Raw genomic sequence first — 19432 nt, forward strand, 5'->3', positions numbered from 1 at the left:
TGTGTCCCTGATATCACTGACACAACTATTGCTACTAACCCGGTATGGGTTGATTCTTTAATTTCGTTGATTCATGGAGCGGAAGGTAGTGGTTAGTGTTGGGCCTGTAACCGAAAGTTTGCTAGATCGAATCCCCAAACAGACAAGGTAAAAATCTGTCGTTCTGCCCCTGAACAAGGCAGTTAACCCACTGTTCCTAGGCCGTCATGTCATTGCAAATAAGAATTCGTTCTTAACTGGCTTGCCTAGTTAAATACATGAATACAAAATTCCAGTCATCTCTTCAACACGTTTATCATAGGATATGTGTTTTAAAATTGCCAGGGTGTCGTATTACGAGCAACAATGCCATAAATTAACCGACTGTGTTGGCTCGTATGGTTCTGCCTTTAATGAATGGAAGAAAAACGCGCAACGGCGTTTCTCAAGAGCGCGCCTTGCGTTAATGTAAGGTTTTACGTGCCAAACACTGAAAAGACACACCCTATCCACTCTGCCCTATAATTAAGTGGACACTTCTGATGAGGTATCATGGCGTCTGACGAATATACACTTCCAGGGCAAGGAAGGAATGATTTTTAAATGGACCACACTTGTCTGGAAATTCGTCACTCGTTCATCCCGCGATGATTGTGTTTTCAGCCATTGCTTGTGGGTGCTTTTTATGCGCTATAGTCAATTGAGTGCATTATATTACATATAATTATTAATGTACGCCTTGATAGCTAGCAAATTAATTAGATAACTAACGTTAGCCTGCCTAGCTGTAACTTCTGAAGAAGGAAAATGTTTTATTTATACAATTTACCAAACAAAAACATATTTACAGTTTAAGTATTAGCAAAATGTCTAACTTATTTGCATTCGTTTTTACTTACACTTGTATGTTGACTTCTCCTTTGGTGTTTTTACGTTTTCTCTGACTTTACTTAGCGGATGTACAATCATCGCGAATTGAATTATGGGGAGAATCAGGCCTCTGCGTGAACATAATTGTACACTCGCAAAGCCGACTAAAAACGAGGGCTTAATCATTTGGACCACCCTCCTAGATGGCAACGGATTCCCCCAAGGTCATAAGGCGAGGGTAAGTGGACAAGGGTATGTCTTAAGTGTTTGGACCGCACTTAGGTCAACAATTATACAGTGCGTTATTAAAGTCATGGGTAAAAAAGATTATTGAAATTTATGGATTATGTGATAGAATTCTGAAATGTACAAAGTATTGAGATGTTTTCATGATTGAAAATTGTTTCCTATAGTAATGATAAACATTTGTCGGGACTTGAAGTTTCATCAACCAACCAACAAACAAACCAATTGTGGCGGTTTTGCTTAGAGTGAGTAGACAGCTATGACCGGAAGTGACTTTTTGTAGTAGGTTAGGAGAACATTTTAGCCAAGCCTAACCCTTTTCGTAACCTTAACCTAAGTCTCATAACCTGCCACGTTAATTATCCTGACCTACTGCATAAATTCTCCTAACCTGCTATGAAAAAGTAACTTCCGGGTTGTTGCTGTACTCCCTCTAGTCAGAACCGCGGTTAATTCGGCCCATTATGTCCTGTGCTATTGGGAAAAGCATGCACACACACACTTCTCCCAACATCACAATCAACATGTTGATTTGCCTCCCAGAAATATAATTAACATTTTCACCTGTGCCAATTAGGCTTCAACTCTGCCAATACAATGAGCAATGCAATTAACAGAACAGAGATGACAATCAGCCCTGGTTATGGAGCATAGAATGAATGATGAATTCATACATCGCCTGCTGGGGCACAACTTTCACTGGGGACGGGCGGGGAAACATTTGAAATCGCATTTTTGTCCCGTTTTATCATTGGAATGTGATGCAAAACAAGGCAACGGTGTGCTTTGGGACCATGCAGACGCCGTGGAGCAGTCGGGTAGGCTGTTTAGTGTTTATTCGACTGGATTAATAAAAGATCAAAACAATTATGTCCCTCCCACTTCTAAAACCAAAGTTTCTCCCCTGATAGCCTGTAACTTATGATACAAGCATTGAGGTGTGAGGATGCTGCCAGTGTCAAGAACTAATAGGGTCCAGCAGATGAAATGCCTGTTGATTTACAGATAGTAGGCCATGCCATGTCAGTGATTTATCATAGAGATCCTATGAAATGACTAATTCATAATTCAATGGTGATGCTCTCATTGGTGGAAAGGCTGGGGGGAGTGGTTGGAAAGTCCCCTCTCGTTTCCAACGCTTGTCTAAGTAACTACCACTTGTCCTCTCTGCCATTCCCTCGCTGACAATGGCCGTCTCCTCAAAGGAGAGCATTGGAGGAGTGGATCCAAGGTCCCTCCCTTGGACCACATCCTCCAATGCGCTTTGATAGGAATTGAGGAAACAAGGACGGCGGCAGTGGTCACCAACATTTGCTGAGTCAAGATCACTTTCGCAGTCAGAAAGCAAGACAAGATCTCTCAGATTTTTTTTTAAACCATGACTTACATTTTTTTTATAACATTAGCCTAATACAAACAGTTCTGTAGGAATGAGGTTTGTGCAGTGAGCCTAATACATTATCACAACATATTGGCTCAATGCCTGACCTGCCAACATTGTTCCTCTCAGACCATATTATATTTCAAAACTCAAGCTTTGATAACTAAATAGATCAGTTGGTGTAGCACTTGCGAGGCCAGCTGAACATAAATTGAAATAATTAGCACATAATTCGCTTTTTTATTTTACTGGACTGATGGTACCTGCATCTGACTGTGATGGTGCTTTCAAGACCACTGGGAACTCTGGGGGAAAAAGTCAAATCATGACGTCAGTGATCTTCATGTCGGAAACATGAACTCGATTATAAAACGGCAGCTCTTTGCTGTATTGTCTGACAGTCTCTCTGTGGTCATGGTTTTAAGTTTTTCAATCTTAAGCAGGCTAGTATCTAACTTTGCTGTGGCCTGCGTCGTGGAATCTCTGTAGGGACGGTGATTTGAGCTATCCGACTGACAGCACAGTAGGCGCACTGGATTTAGCCACAGATCTCCCGGTCTTCTGTGTAGGCAGTTTGTCTTTCAGACAAACCAAATGGTTCAATATGGGAACACTTTGCTTACCCCCTGCGCAGGGCTTCTACCGCCAACAGCGCAATACAAATAAATCAAAATCGTTGGCTTTTCTACAGAAATGTTTGGTGATCGAATAGGAAGGCCTTGAAGATCAACCAGTCGATCACCACTGCTATAGTGGATAGTTCGAGTGCCACAGACGATGAGCTGATCAAGTCCTTCTGCCTGCCACAAGCCCATCACAGAGCAGGAAATGGGGATGACAGAGGGTGGGAGAGTTTAGCAGGGGTCGCTGCCCCTTTGCCACAGGAAGTAGTATGTTGACACACATAGTGGACGGCAGTGTGCGCTCCGCGTTAGAGCCGTGCCGGAAACAGGTGCCCGGGACTCCATTGTTCCTTCCTTCACCAACACCCAGATTCAGAGAACGGTTTGAGGAGCTGTTGGCTCCTCTGAGTCTTGCAGGTCTGAAGGGTGAGTTAATGAGAGGAAGGAAGTCTAGGGAGGAGGTGTGTTTTTTGTGTGTTAGTGTTAATATCAGTATGATAAGTAGAATACTGATTTCAGAATTCTATTGAATAATATCTGATTCTTTTCAATTAAATATTATTTTCCTAACTGTGGTACAGGTACTTAGACTTACACAAGCCATCTTCAGGGGGTATATTATTTAGGACTTTAACACATACAACAGAAAACATTCACAACTCATTTGTAGTTAAGGTCAATCAATTTAATTTAATTAGTATAAAACAGTCCTTGTCTTTGTCCAGCAAAAGAACACCATACATTTTCAAATATCAATATCATCTCTCATCCATTTTTACAGTCGCATTATCTAGCTTTTATGCTCTGAGAGAAGATATTCCTTCATACACAAGAGACGGAAGTCCTTTGCCTGCTCGGACTCTGCACCGATGACAAGTTATAGTCTGCCATTTTAAATAAAAACCTTTAGAAAAATACAGAACGGATGTAATGGGCAAAACATCTTATCTTATATGACACCTGTCATATACATTAGACAAAGGCCCCAGGCCTTTGGTTTTAGTTATGAGTTAAAAAGCTATTTAAAGCTGACATAGTCGGGGTCTAGTCTATTCACACGTTAGTGCTTGGGGCATTATTACCTTTATTCTTAGGGCATTATTACCTATCTCTGTATCGTTATGCAATGACATCTTTGTGGCATTGTCATCTCAAATACTCAACGGGTCCCCAATGTGTCCCGGTCCCTAAAAATAGCTGTGGCACTTGAAAATAAACAAAGCATTGGCGCAGAACTTTCTTTCACTTGCTCTATTCAACTCTACAACTTACTATAACATTCTCTCCGTCACTCTAATAAAGTCAATTCCTCATCTCATGATTCCAACCAACCATGTCAAATGTATTTTCTGTTCTAGCCACACTCCTTAGTCCTTCATCCTCATTTTCTCCCTTCTCTTCTAGCTCTGTCTGTGTCTCACTCACTCTCTACTCATAACCTCAAAACTCTCAACTTTTCAAAGCACCTCCTGGGATACAAAAACATATCATATACTACTCCCAGTAACTTTCGACAGCTCTCTTGACATGTTATCCACCTAACGCTTAAAGCGGCCTGAGACAGCCTCCAGCTCAATACCTCAGAGGAGAGGCATTGTCATCCTATCTACATATCAGCTCCAATCTCTGGCGCCGGCCGCCTTTCCACAAATCCTTTACAACATCATGGTTTGATTGGCTTACAACTAGTCATGTATATGTGTTTATAATGGCCCCTCTAGCCAGTGAGTGAAACATACTTGAGTGAAACATACTTGAGCTCATGTTTTTGAGGGGCAAGGCTGAGCTCTCAATCAGGCAGGTTTGATGGGGCCAGGCAGTTTTGAATGGCATCCTATTCCTGTAGGCTCCATGAGCCCTTGTCAAAAGTAGTGCACTATATAATGTACAGGGTTCGTTTGCATAAAACTTAAGTGTTTCACTTAATTGTTTAAAGGCGTTGCATAGAGCCCCTCAAATATTTCCTTTTTACGGTAGTTTAAAGGCATGTATGGCAGACAGAGTATCTGGTTACCATGGGCATGGTCTGATTCACTGACTTAACCTCTCGTCAAAGCGGTCACTTTCATTTTGTGAGATATCAAAATGGAACTTAATTGCTTCAGAAGATAATAAACCTAGTTTCTTGTTACTTTTTTCTCAACTTGTTTATATTACTTCCTAGTATGTCAAGCTAGTTAACAGAGTAGCTATAGCTAACTAGCCAGCTACCTTTTGTAGCCATGGATTGTGCACCTTCCATTGTTTAGCTAAGTAGCTAGCTGGTTGACTTTTTCCTTTTGTAACCAGAGCAGATGAAATCAACATCCACAAAATCTGTTTACATTGATATCCAAACTGAATGAAGCAGTTAACGGACCTCATGGGCACCATTAACTTTTTCACTTAATTTAAGGGAGAAATTCACTTTTTAAAATGTTTTGTTCAACTGATTTATCTGTGGGGTTATGGTTAGGGGTTAAAGGGAGGACCGTCAACAGGCCTGCAGGATGGGCTGGTAGGGGTCGGTCAGGACCTTGTAGCGGATCTTGGTGTTGGTGACGGCGCCATGCTTCTGCCTCAGGTGGAGACGCAGCTGGCTCTTGTGGCGGAAGTGCAGGTCACACTTTTCACACTGGGAGAGAGAGACAGAGAGAAATCAAAACTCCAAACCTACAATCTGATTATTGGACAAAATTACCTGGAAGGATTCCTACTATCAAAGATTCTTATTTCCAAGCTATACAGCAAATGCTCTGGCAAACAAAAAACAGAAACCTGAAAACAGCATCTAACCTTGAACTGAGTGAGTAATGTTTAGTCTGAAGCTACTTTTTAACCTGTTGGATCTCTAGGGGCGCTATTTCATTTTTGGATAAAAAACGTTCCCGTTTTAAGCGCGATATTTTGTCACGAAAAGATGCTCGACTATGCATATTCTTGACAGTTTTTGAAAGAAAACACTCTGAAGTTTCAGAATCTGCAAAGATATTGTCTGTAAGTGCCCCAGAACTCATTCTACAGGCGAAACCAAGATGATGCGTCAACCAGGAAATGAGCAGAATTTCTGAAGCTCTGTTTTCCATTGTCTCCTTATATGGCTGTGATTGCGCAAGGAATGAGCCTACACTTTCGTTCCCCCAAGGTGTTAGCAGCATTGTGACGTATTTGTAGGCATATCATTGGAAGATTGACCATAAGAGACTACATTTTCCAAGTGTCCGCCTGGTGTCCTGCGTGGAATTCGGTGCGCAATTGCCAGCTGCTTGTACTTTTCCATTTGATTGAGGGGAGAAACCATGCTTCCAAGAACGATATATCAATGAAGAGATATGTGAAAAACACCTTGAGGATTGATTCTAAACAACGTTTGCCATGTTTTCAGTTGATATTATGGAGTTAATTTGGAAAAAAGTTCGTTTTGAGGACTGAATTGTCGTTTTTTTTTGGTAGCCAAATGTGATGTATAAAATGGAGCTATTTCTAATACACAAAGAATCTTTTTGGAAAAACTGAGCATCTGCTATCTAACTGAGAGTATCCTCATTGAAAACATCAGAAGTTCTTCAAAGGTAAATTATTTTATTTGAAGGCTTTTATGTTTTTGTTGAAATGTTGCGTGCTGGATGCTAACGCTAATGCTAACGCTAAATGCTACGCTAGCTAGCTACTTTTACACAAATTATTGTTTTCCTATGGTTGAGAAGCATATTTAGAAAATCTGAGATGACAGTGTTGTTTACAAAAGGCTAAGCTTGAGAGATGGCATATTTATTTCATTTCATTTGCGATTTTCATGAATAGTTAACGTTGCGTTATGGTAATGAGCTTGAGTCTGTATTCCTGATACCGGATCCGGGATGGGGAGATCAGAGAGGTTAAAGTCAAGAAGAAAAATACATTACACTGATATATTTTACTTTATAAGGACTGAATGTTAAGTTAAGGCAACCAAGCTTGATAGGACAGAACAGATCTGACTGAAACTTCAATTAGCACTGAGATGTGAAGTGAGAGGTGTCAAAGCCCTTGAGCCCAGCAATGGCAGGAGAGTCAGCCTACCCTTCCCAAATGCCAAGGCCTTTGAAGCCCCCTCCTGCTGTTCAGAGGTCATTACAATACAGTACCATGTGGATGTAAAAAATGATAAGGCACGAAAATAGTATTAAAAAGAAGCTCCTTATGGAAAACCAAGAGACACTTTTTGCTGACTATTATAAAAATGGGAACATAAGCAACTTGTTCTTCCACACAGACCATCCCCTGGCATGGCACAGTGCTATATAAACACACTACCACTGTTAAAGTGTGTGTGTGTGTGGGGTGGGGTTAGTGATGGATGGATGGAGACTCAGGATGTTAACCTGTACAAGTCTAAAACAGTAATGGTACAGGGAAACCCCAAACAGTTTCAGCTGGACTTTCACATAATCAAAGAGAGAGCTCAGCAGGTTAAGCTCTACCCTGAGCGTGTCAGACCAAACCTCTTCATTATACAACACCACAGATGAGCAACCCCATACGGAAAGTCAATCTCCCAGCACAGAGTACTACTCCCTTGTTGAAATGAAGAATACATTCACCCAGCTGGAGGTAAGACAGGTGGAGCTGGAACAGCAGGTGAACACACTCCAGTCAGCACAAAAAAATTGTCCAGCTCAACACCCCCTCAACCAGACCTGGAGAGCTGGAGGTGGAGAGAGACATATCTGTACTCTGGACTGAGGTGAGACAACATCAACAGGAGATGATCAGAGTGCACGAGAGGAAAGGATCAGAGTTCTGGAGGTGAGGGGGATGGCGTGTGACAGATAACAACCCATTAGAGAGTTGGCCACCCCTGCAGAGAAGCTAGCAGAACAGCCCACCTCAGCCCCTGAGCATGGCCTCGATATCATAGCAAGACAAGACAAATTAAGAACCCCAAGCCCAGGGGATCCCACCCCCTCTGAGCACCCCCATCAGCCACCCTGATAGCCCTCCTGATAACCCCCCCCACACCCACTGAGGACATACCCACGCCACAGATTGTACTCCTTATGGACTCGAATGGGAAATAGACACAAGAAAATAAACTTTTCCCAAAACACACAGTGTCTAAACTCTGGTGTTCAAACAACCAGGACGCCCTAAAGCTTCTTTCTGAGGACCAACTAGGGTCACCCAGCTATATAATAATACACACAGGCACAAATGACCTGAGAGCACAGCAGGAAAGGGTGGCCACAGCACTCAAGGGAGTGATTGAAAAAGCTCTACCCTGGACTTGAACAGCCTTTACGACCAGGTCCACCTATACAAGGCAGTAGTGCCCACCTTTGTCTGGACCCTAAAGGACATCGCCCTCAACCGCAGCCCCAACACCTCACACAGCAGCAAAAGATCAATAGACATCCCACCCAGACCAGCGAGACACTCTCGCAGACTTGCGGGACCCCCCCCCCTAGACCTACACATAGAGGACCAAAGCCGAGAGGACCTACATCCAGACCACAGCAACACCAACCACACCGCCACCCCAACCAATCAACCCCCCCCCTCCCAGTCAACCATGCACACACCCCATTTAGGCCCCCTCAGATCAGACAAATGCCCCTCCTTCCCACCCCTTTGCCCCCCACTCAGCATGAAAGTCACACATACACCCAGGCCGTGAGCAGGCAAACAGGCCCAACCCCCACTCTTACACCAGCCCAAGCAAATGGCATGTACCAGATGATCAGCAGGCTCTGCTCACACTTACTGTTAGTCGTGTGACCAAACCACACGACTAGCACTTTATGGAACACAAAGCCTTCACTATCTGATCCTGGAATATCCAAGGCCTGAGGTCATCTGCCTTTGGCCTAAAGAGCAGGAACCTTGACGTCATCAAAGAAATACAGACATTGTCATCCTACGAGAAACATGGTATAGAGGAGACGGACCTACTGGTTGCCCTCAAGATTACAGAGAGCTGAATGTCCCATCCACCAAACTACCAGATGGGAAAAAGTTAAGGGACTCTATGCTAATTTGGTAGAGAGCAGACCTCCCTCACTCTATTAAATTAATCAAAACAGGAACATTTTACATTTGGCTAGAAATTCAAAAGGAAATTATCTCGACAGAGAAAAATGTCCTCTTGTGTGCTACCTATATCCCCACACTAGAATCGCCATACTTTAACCTCTCTTAGGTAGGTGGCAGTATTTTCATGTCTGGATGAAAAGCATGCCCAAAGTAAACTGCCTGTTACTCAGGTCCAGAAGCTAGGATATGCATAAAATTGGTAGATTTGGATTCTAAAACTGTTAAAATAATGTCTGTGAGTATAACAGGACTGATATGGCAGGCGAAACCCCGAGGACAACCCCCCCCCCCCCACCCCCCATTTTGTTTTCTTTTATTCGGCCTACCACTATTTTCAATGGCTGTCACTTTTATTATAGGTCCTCCCAGATTGCAGTTCCTAGGGCTTCCACTAGATGTCAACAGTCTTTAGAAAGAGTTTCCGGCTGGTTTCTGGAAAAATGAGCGGCTGGATTAACAAGAACTTAAGCTTTATTTTGATGTATTACACTTGTGATTTTATGAAAGTTCAGTTTGAATTTCATGCTCTGCAATTTCACCGGATGTTGGCCAGGTGGGACGCTATCGTCCAGCACTGGACAATAACCTGACACCCTCAGCACACAGGGGGACAAACCCCTACATGGAGGTAACAGCATTCTCTCCCCCAGATGCCCCCTTAGACACACGACAACATAACCAACAAAAAATGGGTTGCAGATCTGTCGCACGCTGGATATGTTCATAGTCAAAGGTAGGCTTCGAGGGGATTCCTATGGTAGGTACACTTATAGCTTATCTCTTGGCAGTAGTACTGAAGACTACTTTATCACTGACCTCAACCCTGAGTCTCTCAGAGCGTTCACAGTCAGCCCCCTGACACCCCGATCAGATCACAGCAAAATCACAGTCTACTTGAACAAAGAAATAGTCAATCATGAGGCATCAAAGCCAAAGGAACTGAATAATATTAAGAAATGCTATAGATGGAAGGAAAGTAGTGTGGAAACCTACCAAATAACAATTAGGCAACAACAAATTAAATCCCTTTTAGACAATTTCCTGGACAAAACGTTCCACTGTTATAGTGAAGGTGTAAACTTGTCAGTAGAAAACCTAAACAGTATATTTGACCTCTCAGCTTCCCTATCAAGTAAAAAAAATTCAAACAGAAAACCGAAGAAAATTAACAACAATGGCAAACGGTTTGATGAAGAATGAATAAACCTAAGAAAGAAATTTAGAAACCTATCCAACCAAAAACAGAGACCCAGAAAACCTGAGCCTACGCCTTTACTATGGTGAATCACAAACCATACATTAATACACTACGGAACAATAAGGAACATCACGTCAGAAATCAGCTCAATGTAATTGAAGAATCAATAGACTAACCACTTCTGGGAAAATTGGAAAACACTAAACAAACCACAACACGAGTTATCTGTCCAAAATGGAGATGTATGGGTAAACCACATCTCCAATCTTTTTGGCCCTATAACAAAGAACAAACAGCAAAAACATTTACATGATCAAATACAAATCTTAGAATCAACAATTAAAGACTACCAGAACACACTGGATTCTCTAATTACATTGAATGAACTACAGGACAAAATACAAACCCTCCAACCCAAAAAGGCCTGTGGTGTTGATAGTATCCTCAATGAAATTATAAAATATACTTAAAATCTTTAACATCTTCCTTGGCTCTAGCATCTTCCCCAATATTTGGAACCAAGGACTGATCACCCCAATCCACAAAAGTGGAGAAAAATACTGAGCAAATTGGCTTTTTACCAAACTACCATACGACAGACAACGTATTCATCCTGCACACCCTAATTGACAAACAAACAAACCAAAACAAAGGCAAAGTCTTCTCATGCTTTGTTGATTTCAATTTGGCATGAGGGTCTGCTGTAATTGAAAAAAATGGATGGAAAGCGGTGTTGGGGGAAAAATACCTACATACCTTGACGTAAACATCAGTGCAACAGGTAACTTCCACAAAGCTGTGAACGATCTGAGAGACGAGGCAAGAATGGCCTTCTACGCCATAAAAAGGAACATAAAATTTGACAAACCAATTAGGATCTGGCTAAAAATACTTGAATCAGTTATAGAACCCATTGTCCTTTTATGGTTGTGAGGTCTGGGGTCCACTCACCAACCAAGATTTCTCAAAGTGGGACAAACACCAAATTGAGACTCTACATGCAGAATTATTCAAAAATATCCCCTGTGTACAATGTAAAACACCAAATAATGCATGAGGAGCAGAATTAGACCAATATGTGCACACTGCCCACAAAATGAGGTGGGAAATTAGCTGCACTTTCTAACCTGCCAAATGTAAGGTAGCCTAGTGATTAGAGCGTTGGACTAGTAACCGGAAGGTTGCAAGATCGAATCCCAGAGCTGACAAGGTAAAAATCTGTCGTTCTGTCCCTGAACAAGGCAGTTAACCCACTGTTCCTAGGCCGTCATTGAAAATAAGAATGTGTTCTTAACTGGCTTGCCTAGTTAAATTAAGGTAAAATAAAAATATTAGACATGTAAAACACCAAATAATGCATGCAGAGCAGAATTAGACCGTTGCCCGCTAATGATCAAAATCCAGAAAAGAGAAGTGATTTCCATAACAAAGCCATCACCTACAGAGAGATGAGAAGGGAAGATTTCCCTAATCTGGACTTGGGGCTCTGTTCACAAACAGACCCCACAGAGCAACACAATTAGACCCAACCAAATAATGAAAGAACTAAAAGATAATTGGGAAAAAAATAGAAAAAAACAGCAAAATAGAATTCTATTTGCCCCTAAACAGAGAGTGACCCAAACTTAAGGAAAGCTTTAACTATGTACAGACTCAGTGAGCATAGCCTTGTTATTGAGAAAGGCCACCGTAGGCAGACCTGGCTCTCAAGAGAAGACCGGCTATGTGCTCACTGCCCACAAAATGAGGTGGAAACTGAGCTGCACCTGCCAAATGTGTGACCATATTAGAGACACATATTTCCCTCAGATTACACAGATCCACAAAGAATTTGAAAACACAGCCAATTTTTATAAACTCCCATTTCTACTGGGTGAAATACCAGTGTGTCATCACAGCAGCAAGATCTGTGACTTGTTGCCGCAAGAAAAGGGCAACCAGTGAAGAACAATCACCATTGTAAATACAATATTTATGTTTATTTATTTTCCCTTTTGTACTTTCAACTATTTGCACATCGTTACAACACTGTACATAGCCATAATATGACATTATTTTGGAACTTCTGTGAGTGTATTGTTTACTGTTCATTTTTATTGTTTATTATATACTTCACTTGCTTTGGCAATGTTAACATACAGTGCCTTGCGAAAGTATTCGGCCCCCTTGAACTTTGCGACCTTTTGCCACATTTCAGGCTTCAAACATAAAGATATAAAACTGTATTTGTACTTTTTTAACAAATCAATAACTGAAAAATTGGGCGTGCAAAATGATTCAGCCCCCTTAAGTTAATACTTTGTAGCGCCACCTTTTGCTGCGATTACAGCTGTAAGTCGCTTGGGGTATGTCTCTATCAGTTTTGCACATCGAGAGACTGACATTTTTTCCCATTCCTCCTTGCAAAACAGCTCGAGCTCAGTGAGGTTGGATGGAGAGCATTTGTGAACAGCAGTTTTCAGTTCTTTCCACAGATTCTCGATTGGATTCAGGTCTGGACTTTGACTTGGCCATTCTAACACCTGGATATGTTTATTTTTGAACCATTCCATTGTAGATTTTGCTTTATGTTTTGGATCATTGTCTTGTTGGAAGACAAATCTCCGTCCCAGTCTCAGGTCTTTTGCAGACTCCATCAGGTTTTCTTCCAGAATGGTCCTGTATTTGGCTCCATCCATCTTCCCATCAATTTTAACCATCTTCCCTGTCCCTGCTGAAGAAAAGCAGGCCCAAACCATGATGCTGCCACCACCATGTTTGACAGTGGGGATGGTGTGTTCAGCTGTGTTGCTTTTACGCCAAACATAACGTTTTGCATTGTTGCCAAAAAGTTTAATTTTGGTTTCATCTGACCAGAGCACCTTCTTCCACATGTTTGGTGTGTCTCCCAGGTGGCTTGTGGCAAACTTTAAACAACACTTTTTATGGATATCTTTTAAGAAATGGCTTTCTTCTTGCCACTCTTCCATAAAGGCCAGATTTGTGCAATATACGACTGATTGTTGTCCCATGGACAGAGTCTCCCACCTCAGCTGTAGATCTCTGCAGTTCATCCAGAGTGATCATGGGCCTCTTGGCTGCATCTCTGATCAGTCTTCTCCTTGTATGAGCTGAAAGTTTAGAGGGACGGCCAGGTCTTGGTAGATTTGCAGTGGTCTGATACTCCTTCCATTTCAATCTTATCGCTTGCACAGTGCTCCTTGGGATGTTTAAAGCTTGGGAAATCTTTTTGTATCCAAATCCGGCTTTAAACTTCTTCACAACAGTATCTCGGACCTGCCTGGTGTGTTCCTTGTTCTTCATGATGCTCTCTGCGCTTTTAACGGACCTCTGAGACTATCACAGTGCAGGTGCATTTATACAGAGACTTGATTACACACAGGTGGATTGTATTTATCATCATTAGTCATTTAGGTCAACATTTTACGTTTTATATCGTTTTATATCTTTATGTTTGAAGCCTGAAATGTGGCAAAAGGTCGCAAAGTTCAAGGGGGCCGAATACTTTCGCAAGGCACTGTATATGAGAGAGAGAGAGGAATCTATTTCATCATTGAATAACGGCGTGTACACTAGCACGAGGTCAAACACAAGAGGTGTGTGCACGCGTGCATGCTTGCCTACCTGCATGCGGGCGTGCATTATGTGTGTGTCTGTGTCTGCACACGTATGTGTGTGTTTCGTCATGTATGGGTAGTATACTCACAGTGTAAGGCTTCTCTCCAGTGTGAATGCGCAGGTGACTCTTCAGGGTCTGCAGGTGACGGAAGCGAGTGCCGCAGGTGTGACAGGGATAAGGCTTCTCCCCCGTGTGAATCAGAACATGGGCTCGCAAGTGGGCCACCTGTAAGACCACAGACACACAAGTCAACCAGATGAACGTTGCTAAATAACGTATAACATCAACCGACGACTTTAGTTTGATCTTACACTTTGGTCCTCCACACACACTCCTTTCCCGCCACACACACATATCCTCTCTCCAACCCCTGTCCCTCGTCAGTGGTGGGTCCTCACCTGAACGAATCGGGCCCCGCAGGTATCACAGCGGTAGGGCTTCTCTCCGGAGTGGATGCGGGAGTGCGTCTTCAGGTTGGCGGGCCGGTTGAACTGGGCACCGCACACGTTGCAGCGGTAAGGCTTGTCTCCTGCAATGGGGGCTGGAAAAGAAGGGAAAGGGAAGGTCAGCAAATGAAACATACACACACCAACTACCTGTGGCGATAATCAACTGTAATAAGGAGCCATTATCATAATACTTAACTGTCCAAACTACTATGATGATAAATGGCACCTAAACATTATGTATTGGAGGTGTGTGTGTGTGTGTGTGTGTGTGTGTGTGTGTGTTAAATAACGTCATCAGATGTGATGGGTTATATGCCTCACCTGTGCAGGCAGTCTTTATCACGCTCAGGTTGCCGGAGTAACAGAATGGCAAGCCGTAATTCTCACGCTTAATTGGGTGTTGGCAGTGGTGGGCGGCCTCTGGCTCCAATGGGCGTGGTGCCAGACAGCAAGGCGAGACTGAGAGGGAGGTGCAGAGAAATATTATACATCAATACATATCTCATATATTAACATATGACTGTATGTATATTATAAACATATATATATATATATATATATATACACATTTATGATCTGTCACTCCTTAGCTGAAGAAAATATGTTTTCTACATGTTATCTCTGCTGCTGCTGAGTGAGGTAGTAAGGTTGCAGTACCCGTTCCTTCCTTGTGGGTGGGGGGCTCCATGGGGGGTTCCACAGGGTGGGCTGGCAGCCCTGGGTGGGGAACCAGGGGAGGGCTGCAGCCAGGGACATCATAGCAGGAGGAAAGAATATAGTCAGTGCCAACTTAAATCTCCTTGGACAGACAAGGTCCCTTAGAACGTTTACTGTCAACATGACTTAGAGGTTGAGATCTTAAAGGCTTTGTTTCATCATATGCATAATACTGACAACACACCTTTCATTTTGTCCGGATCCTTCCATTGGCCACGCCTCCATAGGTGTCTTCAATGTCACTTCCATCCTATCAGAGGTGGGGATGTGGTCAAGCTGCTGCCGGCCCTCCTCAGGCTCCTCCTCCTTCACCGTGTTTTCGGCACAGAGGGGGTTGAGGACAATGTACTTGTATTTCTTCCAATTGCAGGCTTTGGGGTCAGGGTTGCGCTTGGGTTCACCTAGATTACAGGTGTTGGACTCCGCAGGAGAGTTGGGCTGACAGCTGGAGCGAGACGGGCTGTCTGGAGAAGGGGTGGAGGCCAGGATGGGTGATTCAGGCTCCTGCTTTAGTTCCTTTGACCTGGGCTCGCGGGTCAGGAAAGTCCCTGGCTGCAGACAGGCCCGGAAGTTTCCAGGGACCCTGCTGGACAAACAAAGGAACTCATGTGATGATCTAGCTGAACTCAGACAATGGGACATTGGCCCACACTTTACAGAGACACACACACACACACACACACCTGGCCGAGTCATGACAAATACGACCCTCAGCCTCCGCTGCGGACTGGGAGGGGGTGGAGACAACAAGGACAGATGGGCGGGGTCTTCCATTGACAGGGGGATTAAGAGGAGCTCCCCCTGAGAGTGCTGCAGACATTACAGACACCGTGGAGTCCAGCTTCATTTGAGGGGGCGTCCCTCTCATCCTCTCACTGTAAACAAAAGGAACTGTCAGGTAACGCCTGTCAATCATATTTTATCATATCAGCCAGGGCGCCCATAGGAGAGACTTAGAAGCCTATTTAAAGTTTACAATAGTCAGTTGTACTGTACATTTAATGCCCCACACAATTGAAAACACAATTTAGAGCTTAAAAAGCATGCAACTAACTGAAATGATTATCTACGTTTACCCTAATTTAAAGTCTCTCTGTCACCATTCTTTCAGTGAATGCACTTTTTACTCTAATCCTGTAAACTAGCATTATCACTCCCACCCCTCCAGCCTCCCAACACTCACCCATTGACTTCTATAGAAAGGGGTTCACCTGTGTAACATGAAAGCTCTGCAGGCGTCAGCCACGTGGTCCATCTGCAGGTAGGTGGCGACGGAGAGCACTCCGGGGACTGTGCGTGGCGTGAGGGGCAGCTGGGAGGTGTACATGAAGTCCAGGAGCAGGGAGACGCTGGAGGGGTCCAGGGAGTCAGGGAGTGACAGGGTCAGGGCCTGGCCTCCAGCACCACTCCATCCAGGAGAGGACACACGACGGGAGTACAGGGAGTAGAAGAACCCACTAAGAGAGACGGAGAGAAAGGAGTGAGTGAGTATTTTAAGAGTAAAATAATCCCACAGCTCCCCCCCTCGCAAAGTAGAACAAAAACAAGAAGAACAATAACAAAAAGACCAGGAAAATGACAATGAATATTATTATCTGAGCTAACCTGCATGCAATGAGCACAGCAGAGTGTGCCTGCAGTCGGGCAGGGCCCACCACCAGGGTGGCATCGGTCAGAATGTTCTGGTGCCTCAGCTCGTTCAGATTCAGCAGGACGTCGTTGGAGTGGCGAGTAAACTCCTTTACGTATCCCTGCGCAGCAGCCGCTTCAGACCCCGTCGCCTCATGCCTCCCTCCAACCCTATATCCCTCCACCACCTGGATCTTGCTCATCTTTTGTTTGGGAGATAAAGGAAAAGACAGACTTGTTTTCACAGAATATAATTTCATTATAGTAGAATTACAATGGCACTAGGTATATTATGGAAGTCTCTGAAATGTATCATATACTGTCCCAGTCAAAGTGCAGCTGCCTCACATTGACCTACCCTGTTGCAGAAGACACCAGCTAGAGAAAACATGGAGGGCAGTCTCCTGGACGCCTCTGTTAGGTGAGACCAGCTCCCTACTCGTACCTGCACGAAGCAAAACAAGACGACACTGAAACATAGTGCAACTTTACGAAACACTGTGTAATTAATGTACCTGATGTACTGACACATCCCCATTTTATGTAATTACATATCTGTCATGTTGTAAGAAATGTAATATAGCCACAGAAAGAGATTCTTATTCACACATAATTCACCCTCCAGGTGCCACCATGTTGAAAAAATGTACACTTAGACAGAAAAGTTACAAGATGATACATGAACATCCAATCACACCAATCCAGGCAACACGTAAATATTATGAACAATTGTATATATATATATATATATAAACGTTTACAAAACGTCTAGGCTACCACTTACCCCGACCAGCAGGGACGAGAACCAATGCGCACGATGCTGTCCTCACAACCCTCAGTTCAACTCTCAGGTTCCTCAATCTGTAACTAACTGTCTTCAGGCTAGGCTGGGCAATAACCTACTCCCTCCACCACAGTTGTCTGAGCAAGACTGTCCAGGGTAGCCAGAGGGAGGGGAGTCTTTATAATGTTGCGCAGGAAGCCTGATTCCGACCAGGGCCGCTCATGTCCTCTTTCCTCAACAGCCCACGCCTACCCTGGAAGCTGTGCTACCTACAGCAGGAAAAGGCTCAAGCCCAAACCCAGTGCTCCAACTCGGCGGGCGGGGTATTTTTAGTGGACTATTAGTTTTCTAACGCCTCTACAAAGTGATGGCAGGAAAGTGGCGTGTGTTTTTGCGCCGAGTAGGGAAAAAAAAATATATGAGGATCCTAAGGGAAGAGGGATGGTGAGAGTGAGGCAATCCAGGAGTTTACCCTCAGGGTTAGAGAAGACCATCCTCCACCATGGACTAGCAATGCCTTCCTCCCTCTGAGGAAACTGTCGGGGAGGAAGTTTGAAGAACACCTACATGTTAGATAAACAAACCTCGTTCCAACCTCAAAGCCTGCCCCATGGGAGAGAGGCTCTTCAGATATTAGATAAGGGCTAACTCTTCAAACACGGTATAGAACAAGCAGAAGCCAGTGACTTGAATGACTTAACCTTGCACTTCCACATACATCAGGCTGGACAATTGGAACATGTTACATTGTCTGTCACACCAGACACATATAGTATCCTTCCTCAACTTACTGCAACTTAGGGTTAGCAAGCAGCAAAATCAGAGCTATTTTACAGACGCTCTAAATAACATCAAATGTTATCTAAATGTTGACTATATTTCTGAGGTGACAGATCCAGGTGAACATGGAGTTGTGAGGGCTCCATAAAGGCTTCCGGAAGTTTCTGGCCTGCTGCCAGAGGGGAGGAAGGAAACGGGAGAGTGGGGTGAGGAGGGTGGTGGGGGAGATGGGAGATACCCTCTCCCTGGCTTGCAAAACAACAACCCCCAAGATTGATAGAAATGTAGAGGACAGATGTGCAGGAACTGCCGAACACACACACACACACACACACATAATGCTACACACACACACACACACACACACACAAAGCACTACAGAAACAAAGCACTACACACACATACCGCTACACACCGCCACACACACACACACACACCATCTCTGAATACATCCTGCAAGGCGCACCGAGATGAGGAGGAAAACGCCCGCGCAGGACATCCGTCAATAAGAAGATTATTTTTGGGGGGGAGGGTAGCTATCAAAGGTCACCAATAAAAAAAATAAAAAACAAGCGGAAAAGTTAGCTAATCTTAAGCACATCCTAGGTTCACAAAGAGTTGCATCACATTACAATACACAGGCCTAACAGAGGGGCTGCTTCAGCACACCATGGACTTCAGATCAAAGAATTCTGACCGAACAGGAGGACCTTGAGTGAGCTTCAAGGCGTCTGCCGGTCAGTCAAGGCCAGAAGTAGATAAGTGTGTAGAGAGAGAGGCCGCGCCCTTGCAGAAACAGCACATATTTCACAGGGATGATGCAAGCTGCAAACCTGAGGTTTCCCACCATATCAAAGCTCTGAATCTATCATGTCGATACAGATAATACTCACCGCAAATTGAAGTAGGGCGTAAAAAGCTATTATCATGAAACAACAAATCCCACTTACTTCAAGGACTGTTGAAGCCAACCCAAATCAAAGAGGTGAAAAACTATTCATACAAATGTTCTGTCAGTGAATATCTCAGAAGAATGTTGTAGGAATTGAAATATACCGTATGTGTACAAGCTGCATACAATGGCAAATCAACCAATATGGCCATGT

General features: G+C 43.7%; 1 protein-coding gene across 2 annotated transcripts; it reads right to left on the reverse strand.

The window, feature by feature from the left end:
* Positions 1–2459: 2459 nt before the first annotated feature.
* On the reverse strand, positions 2460–17700 carry LOC139416091 (BCL6B transcription repressor). 2 transcript variants are annotated; one of them, XM_071164357.1, is made up of 11 exons: positions 17547–17699; positions 17121–17207; positions 16739–16965; positions 16345–16590; positions 15817–16008; positions 15318–15719; positions 15074–15156; positions 14738–14875; positions 14366–14508; positions 14055–14192; positions 2460–5713 (listed from the first exon to the last, which is right to left on the reverse strand). In XM_071164357.1, exons 2-11 carry the CDS (start codon positions 17151–17153, stop codon positions 5573–5575), a joined length of 1743 nt encoding a protein of 580 aa, XP_071020458.1. In that variant the 5' UTR covers positions 17154–17207; positions 17547–17699; the 3' UTR covers positions 2460–5572. The 2 variants fall into 2 exon arrangements, with proteins under 2 accessions (XP_071020458.1, XP_071020459.1); XM_071164358.1 differs by having other exon boundaries at positions 3757–5713; positions 15318–15716; positions 17547–17700.
* Positions 17701–19432: the final 1732 nt, after the last annotated feature.

Source organism: Oncorhynchus clarkii, chromosome 9 (genome assembly GCF_045791955.1).
Source record: "Oncorhynchus clarkii lewisi isolate Uvic-CL-2024 chromosome 9, UVic_Ocla_1.0, whole genome shotgun sequence".
In the NCBI taxonomy this organism is placed as follows: Eukaryota; Metazoa; Chordata; class Actinopteri; order Salmoniformes; family Salmonidae; genus Oncorhynchus; species Oncorhynchus clarkii.